This window comes from Mustela putorius, unplaced genomic scaffold (assembly GCF_011764305.1).
Source record: "Mustela putorius furo isolate JIRA1106 unplaced genomic scaffold, ASM1176430v1.1 tig00003972_pilon_pilon_pilon, whole genome shotgun sequence".
NCBI classification, from domain to species: Eukaryota; Metazoa; Chordata; class Mammalia; order Carnivora; family Mustelidae; genus Mustela; species Mustela putorius.
Window position 1 is genome coordinate 16,053,880 of NW_025422115.1, and position 18,880 is coordinate 16,072,759.

Here is an 18,880-nt window from a genome sequence, read left to right on the forward strand (position 1 = left end):
AGAAGGGAGTTGGGGGAAATTGGAAGGATAGGGGAATCATGAGAGACTATGGACTCTGAAAAACAATCTGAGGGGTTTGAAGTGGCGGGGGGGGCGGGTTGGGGTACCAGGTGGTAGGTATTATAGAGGGCACGGATTGCATGGTGCACTGGGTGTGGTGAAAAAATAATGAATACTGTTTTTCTGAAAATAAATAAATTGAAAAAATTAAAAAAAAAAAAGATGTGTTACATTAAGAATTATTTTCCAGGGGCGCCGGGGTGGCTCAGTGGGTTAAAGCCTCTGCCTTTGGCTCAGGTCATGATCCCAGAGTCCTTGGATCGAGCCCCGCATCAGGCTCTCTGCTTGGCGGGGAGCCTGCTTCCCTTTCTCTCTCTCTGCCTGCCTCTCTGCCTACCTGTGATCTCTGTCTGTCAAATAAATAAAATCTAAAAGAAAGAAATAGTTACCATTTAAAAAAAAAAGGGGGGGGGGCGCCTGGGTGGCTCAGTGGGTTAAGCTGCTGCCTTCGGCTCAGGTCATGATCTCAGGGTCCTGGGATCGAGTCCCGCATCGGGCTCTCTGCTCAGCGGGGAGCCAGCTTCCTCCTCTCTCTCTGCCTGCCTCTCTGCCTACTTGTGATCTCTCTCTGTCGAATAAATAAATAAAATCTTTTAAAAAATAAAATAAATAAAAATTAAATTAAAAAAAGAATTATTTTTCAGTTCTGTTAAAATACTCCTTTAAAAACTAAAAAACAATTTCTCTTTAAAATGTTTCTTGGCTACTGTATCTATTTTGTCTGGTAATAAAGCAATACCACCTTTGATTTGAATAAGACATGTACAGAATATCTTTTCCCATCTTCTTTTGACTTTTCTGTTTTCAAATTGAAGGTATATCACTTTAAGTTTAACACACTTGGGCATTATTTCTAATGCAATTATAATTTCAAAAATTTAATATTTAGACCATTTGCCTTTAGTGGACTTCTAAAGAAAGCTGGGAAAGGAATCTTTATATCAAACTAGATTTTAAACCAAAGAGTACAATAAGACAGGAAAAAAGACACTAATATCATAATAAAAGGGTTTCTCCAACAAGAAGATCTAACAATTGTAAATATTCATGCCCCTATATTGGGAGCAGCCAATTATATACATCAGTTAATAACAAAATTAAAGAAACACATGGATAATAAGACAGTAATAGTAGGGGACGTTAACGCTCCACTCACAGCAATGGACAGTCTATCTATGCAAACCAACAAGGAAAAAGGGCAATGATGACCCACTGGACCAGGTGGACTTCACAGCTGTATTCAGAGCATTCAATCCTAAAGCAACAAAATATACATTCTTCTTGAGTGCACATAGAACATTCTCTAGAACATATCACATACTGGGTCACAAGTCAGGTCTCAACCAGTAAAACTGGGATTACTCCCTGCATAATTTCAGACCACAATGCTTTAAAACTTGAACACAATTATAAGAGAAAATTTGGAAGGAACACAAATACATGGAGGTTAAAAAGCATCCTATGAATGGATCAACCAGGAAATTAAAGAATTTTTAAAAATTATGGGGAAATAAAAATAAAAACACAACTGCTCAGAATCTTGGGGATGCATTGAAGGCAGTCCTAAGAGGCAAATACAGAGCAATACAAGCCTTTCCCAAGAAACAAGAAAAGACTAAAATACACAAGCTAACCTTCACCCAAAGGAGGTGGAAAAACAACAGCAAATAACACACACACACCCAGCAGAATAAGAGAAATAATACAGATTAGAGTAGAAAACAATGAAATAGAAATTTAAAAAACAAACAGTGGAACAGATAAACAAAACTAGGAGCTGGTTCTATGAAAGAATAAACAAGACTGATAAATCCCTAGCCTAACTTACCAAAAAGAAAAGTGAAAGGACCCTTTTCTTCAATCATGAATGAAAGAAGGGAGGTCACAACCAACACTTCAAAAATACAAACAATTATAAGAACATATTATGAGTCACTGTATACCAACAAATTAGGCAATCTGGAAGAAATGGATGCATTTCTAGAAACTTATAAACTACCAAAACTGAAAGAAATAGAAAACCTGAACAGACCTATAAAGAAATGGAAGAAATGGAAGCAGTAATCGAAAATCTACCAACAAACAAGAGTCTAGGACCAGATGGCCTTCCAGCAGAATTCTACCAAACATTTAAAGAATAATTAATCTATTCTGAAGCTGTTTCAAAAAGTAGAAATGGAAGGGAAACTCCCAAACACATTCTATGAGGTCAGCATTACCTTGATCCCAAAACCAAAGACTTGGTCAAAAAGGAGAATTACAGACCAATATCCCTGATGAACATGGATGCAAAAATTCTCACCAAGATCCTAGCCAATATGATCCAACATTATATTTAAACAACATTACATTATTCACCATGACCAAGTGGGATTTATTCCTGGGCTGCAAGGGTAGTTCAACATCTCCATGGATTGGAAGAACAAATATTATTAAAATGTCTTTGCTACCTAGAGCAATCTATACAATCAATGCAATCCCTATCAAAATACCATCAACATTTTTCAAAGAGCTGGAATAAATAACCCTAAAATCTGTATGGAACCAGAAAGACCCTGAACAGACAAAAGAATGTTAAAAAGGAAAACTGAAGCTGGTGGCATCACAATTCCAGACTTTAAGCTATATTACAAAGCTGGAATCATCAAGACAGTATATAGTACTGGCACAAAAACAGATGCACAGGTCAACGGAACAGAATACAGACCCCAGAAATGGACCCTCAACTTACGGCCAATTAATCTTCAACAAATCAAGAAAGAATATCCACTGGATAAAAAACAGTCTCTTCAACAAATGGTTTTGGGAAAACTGGACAGCCACATGCAGAAGAATGAAACTGCACCATTTCCTTACACCATACACAAAAACAGATTCAAAATGAAGGATGAAAGACCTAAATGTGAGGCAGGAATCCATCCAAATCCTAGAGAAGAACACAGGCAGCAACCTCTTTGACCTCAACCACAGCAACTTTTTGCTAGACATGCCCCCCCCAAAAACCAAAAATTAACTATTAGGACTTTATCAAGATGAAAAGCTTTTGCATAGCAAAGGAAATATTCAACAAAACCAAAGACAACCAAAAAAATGGAAGAAGATATTTGCAAATGACATATCAGATAAAGGGCTAGTATCCAAAATCTATAAAGAACTTATTGACTCAACCCCCAAAGAACCAATAATCCAGTCAAGAAATGGGCAGGAGACATGAACAGATGTTTCTCCAAAGAAGACATGCAAATAGCCAACAGACACACAAAAAATGCTCCATATCACTCAGCATCAGGGAAATACAAATCAAAACCACAATGACAGACCATCTCAAACCAATCTGAATGGCTAAAATTAAAAAGTCAGCTAACAAGAGATGTTGGCAAAAATGCAGAAAAAGGAGAACCCTCTTACAATCTTGGTGAGAATTCAAGCTGATACAACCACTCTGAAAAATAGTATGGAGGTTCCTCAAAAAGATAAAAATAGACCTACCCTATAACCCAACAACTGCACTACTACATATTTACCCAAAAGATACAAACAGTGATTTGAAGGGGAACCTGTACCCCTTTTATAGAAGCAATATCCACAACAGCCAAACTATGGGAAGAGCCCAGATGTCCATCGACAGAAGGTGTGATACACACACACACACACACACACACACATACATACAGAGGAATACCACTCAGCCATCAAAACAATGAAATCTTAACTGTTTGCAATGACACAGATGGAACTAGAGGTTATCACACTACATGAAATAAGTCAATCAGAGAAAGGCAATTATGAGTTCAGTCATATATGGAATTTAAAAAACAAAACAGAAGATCATAGGAGAAGAGAGGAAAAAATAAAACAATCTGAAATCAATGAAGAAGACAAACCATAAGAGACTCTTAACTATAAGAAACAAACTAAGGGTTGCTGGAGGGGGATGTGGAATGGGGTAGCTGTGTGATGGGAATAAAGGAGGGCACTTGATGGAATGACACGGAGTGTTATATGCAACTGATGAATCACTAAATTCTACCTCTGAAACTAATAATATACTATATATTAATTAATTGAATTTAAATAAAATTAAAATTAAGAGACCATTTACCTTTAACTGAGGTTTTTGCATTTTGCATTTTATAATTTGGTTTTGATTTGTCTCATCTATTTTATAATATCTAGTACAAGTCAGAATTTTTGTAACTTCAAAAAAATGCAAGGATCCTAAATATAAACATTTTTTCTCTAGCTTCCTTTACTATAAGAATATGGTATATAATACATAAAGCATACAAAATATGTGTTGACTGTTTATGTTGTCAGTAAGGCTTGTAATCAATAATAGGCTATTAGTTAAGTTTGGGGGAGACAAAGGTTATACAGGGATTTTCAAGTATTGTTCAGGGTTATCTGAAATCTTTTATTTATTTATTTACTTTTTTACTCTACTAGTAAAGATTTATTCTCTGATTTGTGGTATTTTTATTATATTACATCTAAATGAGATATGTTTTCTTTTTTTCCTTCTTGGAGTTCACAGTGCTTCTAAAATATGAGACTGATATTTTAATGGTTTGGGGAAATATTTAGGGATTATCTCTTCAAACATTACTTTTATACCATTCACTCAACCCCTTCACAGACTCAACTTATAGGTATGCTTCTTCTGTGCTTCTCCGCATTTTCCTGTTTCTTCTTTCTCCATTTAAATAGTTAAATATTTGCGACTGCACTTAGAATTAATTCAATCCCAACGCTCCTAAATTCTAAAACTCTTTTTGATGTGTGCAAATACATCAGATGTTTTAAAAATTTCATTTATTCCTATCTTCCAGAGCCCTGTAACCATCAAAAATCTGGACTGGTTGCTCCCTAGACCTGGAACAGTTATCATACTGGGATCACCACCATACAGTATGACCTTTGCCTCTCTTCTGGGATGGCATCCTCCAGTAGCGAATAGGTCCATGGAGGCAAAAAAAAAAAATTCTGAGATCTTGCATGAATGAAAATATCTTCAGCCAGCTTTCACATTTAATAGATAATTTGGATGAGCATAGAATTTTACATTAGAAATAATTTTCCTTCAGAATTCTGAAAACTTTGCTCAATTTTCTTGTGGCTTCTAGGCACAATTTAGCAGAAGCAGATGCCATTCTGATTCCTGGTCATCTGTATCTAAAATGACTATGTTATCTAATTTTAAGACTCTCATCATCTGTAGTATTCATAAATTTCCTAACATGTTTTGGTGTCAATATGTTTTCATCCACTGAAGTGGGCACTTAATGAGCCCTTTTGGTCTAGAAACTTATATCCTCTGTTAAAGGAAATCTCCTTTAATTATCTAATTTCATGATTCTCTCCTTCTGCTTTCTAAAATTCATGTTACTCAAATGGTGGATAATTCCATTATCTATTTTTATATAGCAAACCCAAAACCTAGCATCTTTTATTTATTTACTTATTTTTATTTTTTCATTAACATATAATGTATTATTTGTTCCAGGGGATAATCATGGTCTGTGATTCATCAGTCTTACACAATTCACAGCACACATCATATCACATAACCTCCCCAATGTCCATCCCCCAGCCACTCCATTCCTGCCACCCCCCTCAGCTCCAGCAACCCTATTTGTTTCCTGAGATTAAAAGTCTCCCTCTCTGGTTTCATCTTGTTTCGTTCTTCCCTCCCTTCCCCTATGATCCTCTGTTTTGTTTCTCGAATTCCTCATATCAGTGAGATCATAAGATAATTGTCTTTCTCTGATCGACTTATTTCGCTTATCAAAATACCCTCTAGTTCCATCCATGTCACTGCAAATGGCAAGATTTCAGCGGGGGTTGATGGCTGCATAGTATTCCACTGTATCTTCTTTATCCATTCATCTGTTGATGGACATCTAGGCTCTTTCCATAGTTTGGCTATTCTGGACACTGCTGCTATAAACATTTGGGTACACATGCCCCTCCAGAAACACTGTGTTATGTCCATGCAATTCTTTGAGTAAGAAATCTGAGGAGTGCTCAGTGGAGGGAGGTTTCATCTACACATGATTATCAGCTAGAGTGCCTCACCTAAGGCCAGACTGTTCATGATGTCTTCACTACATGCCTAAAGTCTTGGCACCATTGTTGGCTGAGATAGCTAGGTTCTCCTTCTCATGGCCTCTTTCTCCTCACATAGTCCCTTATTATTCAACAGCCTATGCTGGACTTCTTTACATTGCAGCTGGCTTCCAACATGGAAAAAATGGAAGCTGCAAGGCCTCATACAGGCTAGACTGGGAATCTACCGATCACTCTTGTCATGTTCTACTGATCATATCAAGTCATAGGGCAAACCAAAAATTCATGGGGAGGAAAAAAAGACTCTACCACTTGACAATCAAACTGGCATGCATGCACAAGAATGGAAGAAATTGTTGACACCCATCTTTGCATACAATCTACCATAGTTCACAACGTGGCTTCAGATTGCCCAAGTCCCCTAAGAAGAGCAGACAGTCATCCAATTACAGTATCAACTTCATAATATCACAAGTCCAATATCTCATGATCTATACTGGATCTTGATTTGCTCCACAGGTGTGAATTCTCTTGGTCTGCAAACCTGGTAGCTCAATGGGAGAAGAGGGCTTGAAGCAGAAACAAGGAAGAGGCATCTCAACATTATCTTTACAGTCTTCCACTTAATCTGCTTATTATCAATCATTACTCCCAACTTTCCAATGTGCCTGGTATCCTTCAGGTAAGACACCATCTCTTTTACCATCCATATAGAATAAACCTCCAATATTCTTCTGGGGTGAGGGAAATACTGTCATCCTACTATTCAGAGTTGAGGGCAAACAGGGAGAAATTTGGGATGACTACATATAATCCCTACCTTTATCCTCACTTCCAGAGACAACTGTTCCCAATTTTTTAACCTCTGGGGAGTTCTGTGGAACAAACTGGATTGCTTTACAGTTTTGCCCACTCTCTTGAGTTTAGGACTCAGCTAACTCACTCTAACGTCTGGTCTACTTTTCAGCTTCCAAAAACTTGTCTGTAACTCTTATCTCTTTTTCCTTAAGTCCTATTTTTCAATCCTTTTATATCATTTTAGCTGAGTTTAGGAAAGACAGTAAATGTATGTGCTCCAACTGTCACCTTTAACAAAAATCATTTTTATAGGCTATCATTACAAACTTCAATACTAGAGCTAGTGCTATTATAAATTACTTATGATATAAACCATAATTCATGTTCATAAAAGTACATCAAAACCCCAAAACTGGAAATCAAAGTAGTCAAGAACAAAATTTCCTGATATATGCACATGGATACTTTTAAGCCTAGTTATAATCAAGACCTATCATTTCATCTCAACCAAATGAGTCACACTCATAAATAATCTGAGAGTAATGCTTTAAACAAAACCATGATATACTTTAATACCATGATTCCTTTAAGGTATTTTTTTGCAATTAGATTTAACACATTTTTCTCAGACTCTTTCACAATACAGAAACTAAACTTGGTTCCACATTCTCTTACCTTCTCCTAAGAGAAAAACTCACAACCACTCTCAATTTTGGCAGCATAGACTACTACTACTAGTCTATATAGAGAAACCAAGGGCAATATACTGGGTAAGACTAAGGAGTATTATTTAAAATAAGCAAACATGACTTACTGAGGCCAAAATGGAAAAAAGAATATCTGTAATGTAAAGATGGCAAGGCATTTGTTATATCCAATAAAACATTTCTTTTTGAACGAACACGCTCTAAAGGGATCTTTCATCAAAGAAAAAGAAAGCAGTACTCTCAGTGTGCTCCTTAATTCATAACGTAAATTCACTGTAATAATTCTAAAATCCAAGGCCCAGTAGAAGTATAAGAAATTCACTTGGGGGGGATGGAGGCAGCCCCCAGTAATAAAGTGTGACCCCTGGGGTCCAACAGCCTCCCAACCACTGTAGTGACAGATGGAGTGGGAGGGCCTGGCAGAGTTCTCAAAGCCAGCCTCCAGGGCATGGACACCTACCTCACCAAGGGGCCCGGCTCAAGGTGTCCACTGCTCTGGTCCTCTGACCCATGGGCCTGAAGCAAAAACATGCCTGGAGACTGCCCACTGGCTCTTCTCTCTCTCCTCCCCTCAGCCTCTCTGCACTACCCCGGGCTAAAGGCAGGCGAACCAAGGCTCCAAGAGCAATGGTTTGATCTCCCACTACAAGTGAAGAATTCATCTTGGTTTTGGAATAGGCTTTCCTTATGGTTTGTATTTCAAGGACACTTAAAAGAGAGAAATCGCATAGCTCACCTACTGCCAGCTTGGCAGCATAACTTTTAGGAGTCAAGAATGAACACTGGGTTATTTCCTAAGATGGAGCCTTTAAAGTCCAATTGGATGCTGCATAGCCATGTGCACACTTGAACAAGAAAATGATCTCCCATCAAGATCTCCCTCTTCAACTAAATCAACTGCAGTGGTTGGAAGAATGGACCCCCTATCTGACCAAACTCAGCCAGACAAATTAAATCAGTCTTTTAGAGCAAGAAGTAAAGCTGTTGCAAGGGTTGCCTAATCAATTTCTGCTTGTACCACCACTGAGCAGTCCCCTCCATATATATAACATATATATATGATATAAATATATAACATATATAATTGTAAAATTGCCACCTATATGTAGGTGGTGCCTACAAGGGTACCTGGCTAAGACTGTGAATGAAAGCTGAAATCCTTCCAGGCTCCACTCACCAAGCCAAGTTAATTGGTGTAAGGCTGTGTCTACTCAGATGATGTGGCTCCTTTTTCTAAACTGTACCAAGGCACCCTGTATGGGCTAAATGCTGTTCTGACCATCCTACTACCATATCCCTCTTCTACCCAGGATTATATTCCTTACCTCAGATGGACTAAAGATGCTCATGAACAGATTAGGCTTATAGTAAAAGGTGAAATATTTGACCCAAAATAAAATTAATTCCAGAGGTAAACTCAAAATATTACTACAGATATGAATTATATTTGTATTTTTATACATATATATATATACAGTTACGTGGATACACATTTCTATATATCAGAAGTTAGCACAACTTAAACTTAGCAAATGTGTACAATTAAAAAAAATTCACTCTGGATTTCTATATAAAAATACTTTATGAAAGAAAAGAATTTTTTTTTTAACATTAGATAATCAGTTTTGGCTTTTTATATTCTAAGTTCAGACAATTTTGAGCTAAGAGAGAAAAGGTAATGTCTATGTTCCAAAAGAGATTCTGGTTAGATCTGATATGTTCTCATTTTCATTACTTCTCTTTTTGATTAATAAGAATCCCACTCCCTAGTGAGACTGCTCACTAGGGTACCGATCATGGTTAGTTGCTTCCTCCTGGTCCCCATCCTTCCCCATTGTAGCAACAAATTTATCTTCCCAAATCAAGGCTGATACTATTTAATGTCCACTTAAAATTCCTTCCTATGACCTCTGCTTCTCCACTGTATACTCTAGGTTTTACCATTGTTGTCAAAGTCCATGAAGGAAATTCTTATGGAATAAACAGGCCCTTGGAATAATAGCCCTATTTATTTGTGCTCCATAATTATTTTCATGGTATAGAAAACAAATGTGTAAGCAAAGATAAACTGAGTATGATTTTAGTGCCAAAATAATATTCAAATATAAATGAAATGAAATGGTGACATGCTACTTAAAAGTGTACACTGCCTAGAGAATGAATTAGTAGTCAATTTTTTCTATTTTAAGTCAAAAAAGAGTTATAAAGATTTCATAAATGAATTGACGAAAGAATGATTATCTTAAAGTTTACACAGGGCAACCCTGAGATTAGAATGATCTGCATAAGCTTTCATACAGTTTTTAAGATTACTTTATTAAGATTATTTTAAGGCAAATTAATATCACATGAATGATGCAAAAAGATAAATATGTAATGTTATTAGCATCAGTTTCAGGTAAAATATATAGAACTCCATATGCTTCTACCTGTCTACTATATAAAAAGATTGATTCAAAGTCATTTGCCATTTTGGGACCACTCAGTCAGTTAAGTATCTGACTCTTGATTTCAGCTCAGGTCATGATTGCAGGGTTATAAGATCAAGCCTGCTTCAGGATCCATGCTGGGCATGGAGCCTGCTTAAGAAACTCTCTCTCTTCATGAAAAAAACAAAAACAAAAAAACAAAGTCACTTGCCATTTTTGCGAGAAGTCTTCTGCACAGTCATTGGTGGGCATGATTGAGCAGGAACTACATCTGAAGCAGCAGGAGAGCCGGTATGATGAGCCTTCACTTTGTCAGCCCAACTAACACCTGTAGGAGCCAGACGGGGAGCAGTCACTGTGCCAGGCGAACCCCTATGGAGAAAATTCTGCATTAATAAATCAAATATAAAAGCTAAAATTTTTAAAATTTAAATATATACTTAGTATTATTTTGGGTCTCTTTTTCTGATTTTTCTTTACTATTTCCTTCCTCTACTAAATTTCAGCTAAGTATCTTTTTTTTCCAGTTCCTTATAGTATAATTTATTTGTTTTAATTATTTTTTTAATACAAGCATTTATAGACTAAATTTCACTCTAACATCTGCTTTTGCCACATCCCATAGGTTTTTGGAACATTGTATTTTCTTTTTCTTTGAGACATATTTTGATTAGCCACTTGATTTCTTATTTGGTCCACTGCTTGTGCAGCAGTGTGTTGTTTAATATTTACATATTGAATATTTAATATTTACATTGTAAAAAATTTAAAAATTTGAAAAAAATTTAAAAGTGAAAAATACCATGAAATATTATGCAGCCAATAAGAACAAATGCAATATGCATGATTTAAAAAAAAAAAAAAGAACTTGGGCTATTTCCAAATAAAAAAGCAATATAACATATTATTCTCCACTCATTTGGTTATATGTCACATTTCTATCACTGTTATTTACATCTTGTTTATTTAAATGAAATTTAGCACAGTTCAAAATTATTTCAACTTCCCCCCAAAAAAGTTGAAATCTTAAATATATACTTAATACATTTAAGTTCTAAATAAATTGGGTGTGTATATCCACATATATGGAGTACCATACAACCAGAGAAACTGAAGTCAAATACATTGGTCAAATACATCTCTTTCCTCTGTTAAAACCTAACCTTTCTTAATTGCTTTTTAAATTTATGTTGGTCTAATACTTCATTAATCCAATATAGTACAACATATTGTATGGGAACAGGGATAATATAAAAGCCCTCATTAATTTGGTTTAAAAGAAAATTTCAGTTAAATGGAGGATCCTTATAAAATACATATTTTATTTCAATTTAGGCATTTATTTATTTCGATTTAAAAACTCCTATCTTTAAATAATATAAATGTGCATTAACTTGTCAATCTATTGACAGAGATACTATCAAAACAGGCTTTCTCTTTGTGTACATTTCTTACATGAACCATGACCACAAGTATAATGCCTCATTGGCAATATCCAATTTCTGTCTCTTTAAAATGAAGTGAGAATTTAGTAACACCTCTTAAACATTCTAAGTGAATAATGCTCCTCAACTTTAACAATATTTTCCCCAATCTTTTGACAGCAAAACTTTAATAGTTCACCTTTATCAAAGCTTTCTGAGAACTTTAAGTTTTCACAGAAACAATGACTCTTTCTGTATCATACTTAACCATTTTATTTAATATTTAAATTATGAGTTAAAATAACAAAGAAACTTAAATAAGCAAGTTTAGTTTACTATATATTCTGAGTAAACATTTAACTCAACCAGTAGGAGAAAAGTGAGTAGATAATTTAAAAGTAGACTATGAACCACAATTTTTCAGCACGCCGAAAAAAACAGGTTTTACATTGATAATAAAGAGTGCCATTTAATCCAACAATATGATTATATGGAGATCAGTACAAGAACTTTTACCATGCATGCATTAAAGGCTTCCAATGTTAAAAGAAAACATGCATTATACAACATTCTGAGCCACAGACCAATGGAATACATAATATAAGTACATCCCTTAAAATGGTGCTTGAATATACAATTATTTGGTTTTGTTTGCTTATATACCTTTCTCCTATTCCATTAAAATACAATTACTCTAAGTTTCCAAAATCCATTAACTTTCACCTGAGGCAATACTATTCAATAATCTCAGCTGAAAGCAAAAATTTGGTTCTGCCTAGCAACCTTAATAAGCTTTTACTAAATGCCAGGTACAATCTTAAGTGCTTGGGATACAGAAGATATGACAAGAATTTGTGTTAAAGATCCTAGCATGAGTACAAAAAAGAAACATTAAAAAGGTTGTACTACATGGCAAATGTAATAATAACACAAGTAGATGCAAGGCTCAGCAGTAACAAGAGATGAAGATGACAGTGACATGGTTGGAGTGAGGATAAAAAGCAATTAAGAAAGGTTAGGTTTTAACAGAGGAAAGAGAACTGACAGAGCAAACTATTTACCACCCCTCTATTACACATCCAGTATTAAGAGTCACTCTAAAGAATTAAGAGTCCAAACAAAACTGTGTCTTAAAAAACAGATTTCCCCAGGAACATTAAAGAAAAACAATAGTGAGGGCTGTTTAACAAGCTGCCAAAAGTTGCTGTAACACTTGGGGCAAACAAGGGCCTAAACAAAAAACCTTTAAAGGAAAATTTGGAGAATGGAATGGCCACAGGGGGCTTTGAAAAGCTCCTAAATGCTCCTGAAAATCAAGACGGCCACATATAAAAGTCAGGGTTCAGTGCATGCCCCAGAAAGATCTGAGAAGGCCCTAACACCTCACTTCTAACTAATCTTGAACCTGTGAGGAGGCAGGAAGTGAATTCTAGAGCACTGAAGGTACAGAACTAGGAAACTTCTGTCAAATCAAGTAACTTTAGTGACTACACATGACAAAGAAAACAGACTGCAGAAAACTAGTTCAATAGTGTTGGTTTTTTTTTTAAGATTTTATTTATTTATTTGAGAGAGAGAGACAGTGAGAGAGAGCATGAGCGAGGAGAAGGTCAGAAAGAAAAGCAGACTCCCCATGGAGCTGGGAGCCCGATGTGGGATTCGATCCTGGGACTCCAGGATCATGACCTGAGCCGAAGGCAGTCATCCAACCAACTGAGCCACCCAGGTGTCCCAAGTTCAATAGTGTTTTTGAACAGTAACAATATTACCACCACAAAGCAGCCACAACAACAAATCCTGAAGAGGTAGCAATCTCCAAAGCTGCCAAACTACTTAAAATATTCAGTTTCAACAACAACAGAAAGTCACATGACATGCAAATAAACAGGAAGATATGACACATTCATACACAAAATAAAAGAACAGTAACTGAAACTGTCCTCAAGGAAACCCAGACATTGGGCTTCCTAGACAGACTTTAAATCAGGTACTATAATTATCTTCAAAGGATACTAAAGAACAAAAGAAAATTGTGTCTAAAAACTAAAGTATGCAAACAATGTTTCACCAACTATAATATCAATAAAGAGAAAATAAATATAAAAAAGTACTATACAGATATTCTGGAGTTGAAAAATATTAGTAATTGTAATGAAAAATTCATCAGAGGGGCTCAACAGCAGATTTGAGCTAGTAAAATAAACAATCAGCAAACTTGAACACAATCAAGGACAATCTTGAGGACAATCGAGATTATTGAGAAACAATGAAAAAAGAAAACAACAGAAAAACAGAACCTCCAAGACCTGTGCAACACCATCACAAATCCCAAATCGGTATAGAGGGATTCCCAGGAAAGAATATTTGCAGGATATTTGCAGAAATGAACAAAAACCTTCCAAATTTGATGAAAAACATTCATCTATTCATACAAAAGGTTAAATGAACTCTAAATAGGATAAACTCAGAGACCTACATCACAATCAAACTATTCAAAGACAAAGATAAAATCATGAAAACAGCAAGAGAAAAGTGAGGCATCTCAAAATGGATCCCTAATAAGAATAACAGTTGCTTTCTCATCAGAAACCATGGGAGTCAGAAGAAAGTGAGAGGGGGTTCCTGGGTGACATAGTCAGTTAAGCATCCAACTCAGTTTCAGCTCAGGTCATGATCTCAGGGTTGTGAGACTGAGCCTCAAGTAAGGATCCATACTCAGCATGGAGTCTGCTTGAGATTCTCTCTTCCTCTGCCCCTCCTGCTCATTCTCTCTCTCCCTCTCTCAAATAAATAAATAAATCTTTAAAAAAATAAAAAGAACTTTTAAAAATTAAGAAGGAAGTAATAAGACATGTTCAAAGTCCTAAAAGAAAAAGACTTTCAACCAAGAATTCTATGTACTATGAAACTATCCTTCCAAAACCGAAGGACAAATTAAGATATTCTCAGAAAAACAAAAACCAAGAAAAACTGTCAGTAGCAGACCCGCCCAACAACACATCCTAAAGGGAGTCCTTCAGGCCAAAATGAGAGGACACTAGACAATAACTTGAATCTACATGAAGATATAAAGAACACTAGTAAAAGTAACTACACAGGTAAATACAAAAAATATATAAAAGTGTGTTTTGTTTATAACTTTTTTCTATCTAATTTAAAATATAACCACATAAAACAATAATTATAAAACTGCATTGATGGGATTACAATGCATAAAGATACAATTTTCATGACAGTAACACAGCTTATGATATATATTTAGATCTTTTGCTGTAAAAGAAATTGCTAATTCATGTTATGAATCATTTAGCATGACATATGTTTATGGGTTTTAATTTCTGGATCCTAACTATATTTGAATACATTACATTTCCTAAAAGCTAAATTTTATTCTCTTGGATTTTTTTTATTCAAAAAATTTCAAACATATAACAAACATATACATGGATTTTTTATAGTGGAATATCAGTTTATAATACTGTATTATCCACAGATAATAATTAACTGTAATCCAAGTCAGTTTTTTTGAGTTCATCTCACCCAAAATTTAAGCTTCTTCGAGCATTTGATGTTACACTTATTCTATCTGTCGATGGACTTGGAATCACATGACGTCCTGGAGACATCTTCTTTACTTCCCAAGCCAAAGAAGTTGGTCTGTCAATTCAAATTATAGAAGACATTAAATTAACAGAGAATAAAAAGAAAAACCTAGTATTTTCCCTTTGTCGTTAATGGGTGAAAACATAACCAGGTCACAAATTTTCCCTAGAGTCACCAGAAAGTTTACCATATTACCCAATAAACCACACAGATGATGCATGGTCCAGGATTTTCTACACACTGCAGTACAGCAACATAACCCTATTTCTCTAAAAAAGCCATGGGTTTACAAAGACATGAGATATACTATTTACATTTTAAAAGCCTCCACATACTCAGCTAAAAACATATTAAAAAGACAATTGTACTAAATCAGACTACTTATAAAAATCAACTTGTGTCTGCTGTCCTGGAAAACTGAGTTGCAGAACAGGACAGAAAAACAGTTTTGAGGGTTAAATGAAGAATACACAAGAAAATATGAAGTCCCCTTTCCTCTACATGAGAGTGGGAGCTTAAACATTTCCTTGCTCTTCGCTGGAAAAGCTAACTTCTTCACTGGTCCCACAACTTTGAAAGGATGCACAGGCTTTACTAAACTGTTTTCCAGGAATATTTGAGTGGCTCAGTCAGTTTAAGCATCTGCCTTCCCTCAGGTCATGATCCCAGGTTCCTGGGATTGAGTCCCACATCAGGTTCCTTGCTTAGTGGAGAGCCTGCTTCTCCCTGTACGTGCTTGTGCTCTTTCTCTCACTCTTTCTCTCTAACAAATAAATAAAATCCTTAAAAATAAATAAATAAATAGATAGATAAATAAATAAATAAACTGTTTTCCTCTAGTAGCGTTTCCTGTATTTCTAATGGCCTCAGCACAACCCTCCATAACTCCCCAGAATCTCCTTCCCTCTTACCTTCCATTCAATCTAGTGGTTGTGATTTTTTTCTCACATTAAAAAGTAGTATTTGATGGGGCACCTGCATGGCTCAGCTGGTTTATTTGACTCATGATTTCAGTTCAGGTCATGATCTCAGGGTTGTGAGATCAAGCCCTACATAGGCTCCATGCTGGGCATTGAGCCTACTTGAGATTCTCTCTCCCCCTCTCTCTCTGCTCCTCCCCAACCTCTATCTTTCTCTACCTCTCTCTAAAAAAAAAAGTGGTATTTGTCATTAGAAAACAAGAAATTAAGATAAAAGATTATCCAAATAAAGTCTAAATTAATTGTCAAATCACCTTTCAGAAAGCTTCTAACAAATTACACCTCTACTAGATGAAAAGTGCCCATTTCCCTTGAACATTGCCAACAGTTAGGATCTTGTTTTAGAAATTTCAGTGGCTTATGAAAGAGATGGCATTGCTTGCAAAGTAAAAAAATTACTACCTGACACTTTATAGGAAGAGTTCGCTTACTCCTATGCTAGAGTTTTGGTCTTGTGAGGAGTTTCTTTTACTTTTTTAAATATTTTCTTATTGATTTATCTAGTTATTTGGCGGGGGAGAGCATGAGTGGTGGGATGGGCAGAGGGGAAGGGAGACAGAGAATCTCTAAAGTCACGTGGTCTTTTTCTTATAAAAATTTCAATAATGGTGTGTGTTTTTTTAATTTTTTATTTTTTATAAACATGTATTTTTATCTCCAGGGGTACAGGTCTGTGAATCAGCACTCACCAAAGCACATACCCTCCCCAATGTCCATAACCCTACCCCCCCCTTCTCCCAACCCCCCTCCCCCCAGCAACCCTCAGTTTGACAGAATGGGAGAAGATATTTGCAAACAACATATCAGATAAAGGACTAGTGTCCAAAATCTATAAAGAACTTAGCAAACTCAACACCCAAAGAACAAATAATCCAATCAAGAAATGGGCAGAGGACATGAACAGACATTTCTGCAAAGAAGACATCCAGATGGCCAAGAGACACATGAAAAAGTGCTCCATATCACTCGGCATCAGGGAAATACAAATCAAAACCACAATAATGGTGTGTTTTTTAAAAAATTCATTAGCAAATTTTTTTTTGTTTTTAAAAAAATCATATATTTTTATTATCATTACTAGTGAGGCTGTGAAGTGTGTAAACCTGGTGATTCACAGACCTGTACCCCTGGGGATAAAAATATATGTTTATAAAAAATAAAAAAATTATATATTAAAAAAAATTCATTAGCAAATTTTTTTTTTGTTTTTAAAAAATCATATATTTTTATTATCATTACTAGTGAGGCTGATCTTTTTTTTTTACTAGCCATTTAAATTTCTTCTTTGGGAGGGTGCCTGGGTGACTCAGTCATTTAAGTGTCTGACTCCTGATTTTGGCTCAGGTCATAATCTTGGGGTTCTGAGATCAAGCCTTCTGATGGCTCCATGCTCAGTGGGGAATCTGCTTCTCTCAATTTCCTTCTGCCCTGACCCTGCTTGTGCTCAACCTCTCTCTCAAATAAATAAATCTTAAAAAATATATAAAATAAAAAATAAATTTCTTCTTCAGGATTAGCATGTTGGTAACTTTTGTCATTTTTTCCACTGGGATTTTCATCATTTTCTAATTTAGGACTATTACTACTATTACTACTACTACTACTAATACTACTATGGTTACATATCCTTTGGCAGAGATAACATAACTACTTAAAGTTTAATCTTTTATGCAGAAAGGCAAATTTTATTCCTATTAAATCAAGCCTATTAATACTTTCCTTTGTGGTTTCTGCCTTTGTCTTATAAAGTCCTTACCCACAATAAAAATATATAAATATTTATCGGTTTTCTTCTCTATGTACAACTGCACTTTTTACATTTGAATCTCAAATGAATTTTGATGCATGATTTGAAGAAAGTAAGATGGATAATGCCATCTTTAGGGAATTTAAGGTTGTTTTCTATAACCAGGAGCTGCCTCAAAAAGCAAAGAGCAGATATGCTGATAACCAGTTAAGATAAAAAGAGAAATCTCAGGTATACTTCTGAACCATGGTACCAGGACAGCGTTCACCTTGGACTTGGCCTCAGAATCTTTCTTAATACTATCCTCAACATAGCCACTGCTACCTGACTGTAGTTTATAGGCAGGCAAAAAAAAAAAAAATTAGTTCATTTCTTATACATTGGTGGTGATATTTGTAGACCCTTTTGGACATAAGAAACAGAAACTCAAGTTGATTGTAAAAAGTAAAAGAGGGCTGCCTAGGTGGCTCAGTGGGTTAGGCCTCTGCCTTCGGCTCGGGTCATGGTCCTGGGGTACTGGAATCGAGCCCCGCATCGGGCTCTCTGCTCGGCAGGGAGCCTCTTTCCCCCTCTCTCTGCCTGCCATTCTGCCTACTTGTGATCTCTGTTAAATAAATAAGTAAAATCTTAAAAGAAAAAAAGAAAGAAAGAAAAAGAAAAAGAAGTTGAAGATTTACTCTAAGGATATAAACTATATAAAAGGTCAAGGACATCCAAGGTGGGGAAAAACTGGAATAAAGAATCATGAGGATTAGACCAAGAGGAAAGAAGCATAAAAGCAACAATCTTAAACTCTCAAAGACCACATGATTTCCTTCATCCCTGATTCCCCTTGTATATCTATTCCATTTTCTTTGAACTTGCTTTCTTCTACTTATCTTCACAAGAACAATAGAGCCACCAATCTCTGATCAGCATGATGATCCCTTAACTTGGTTCAACCCAATGAAGCAATGTATCACCCCTAAATTTAATCACTTCTCAGAGATTAAGGGTGAAACTGCTTGGTACAAATGTGGACTAGGCCTGATCTACCCAGGGACTATAGGTAAAGCAAGTAAAAACC

General features: G+C 35.7%; 1 protein-coding gene across 3 annotated transcripts in view; it reads right to left on the bottom strand.

Moving 5' to 3' along the window:
- The window catches only part of SCAPER (S-phase cyclin A associated protein in the ER), a 508,924-nt gene that overhangs the window by 409,386 nt on the left and 80,658 nt on the right, over positions 1-18,880 (bottom strand). For all 3 annotated transcript variants that reach the window (XM_013059415.2, XM_013059414.2, XM_013059413.2), the window contains 2 exons: positions 15,025-15,141; positions 10,272-10,432 (listed from right to left, as the gene is read on the bottom strand). In XM_013059415.2, the coding sequence (XP_012914869.1) occupies positions 10,272-10,432; positions 15,025-15,141 (278 nt within the window). The remainder of the gene's footprint in view (positions 1-10,271; positions 10,433-15,024; positions 15,142-18,880) is intronic.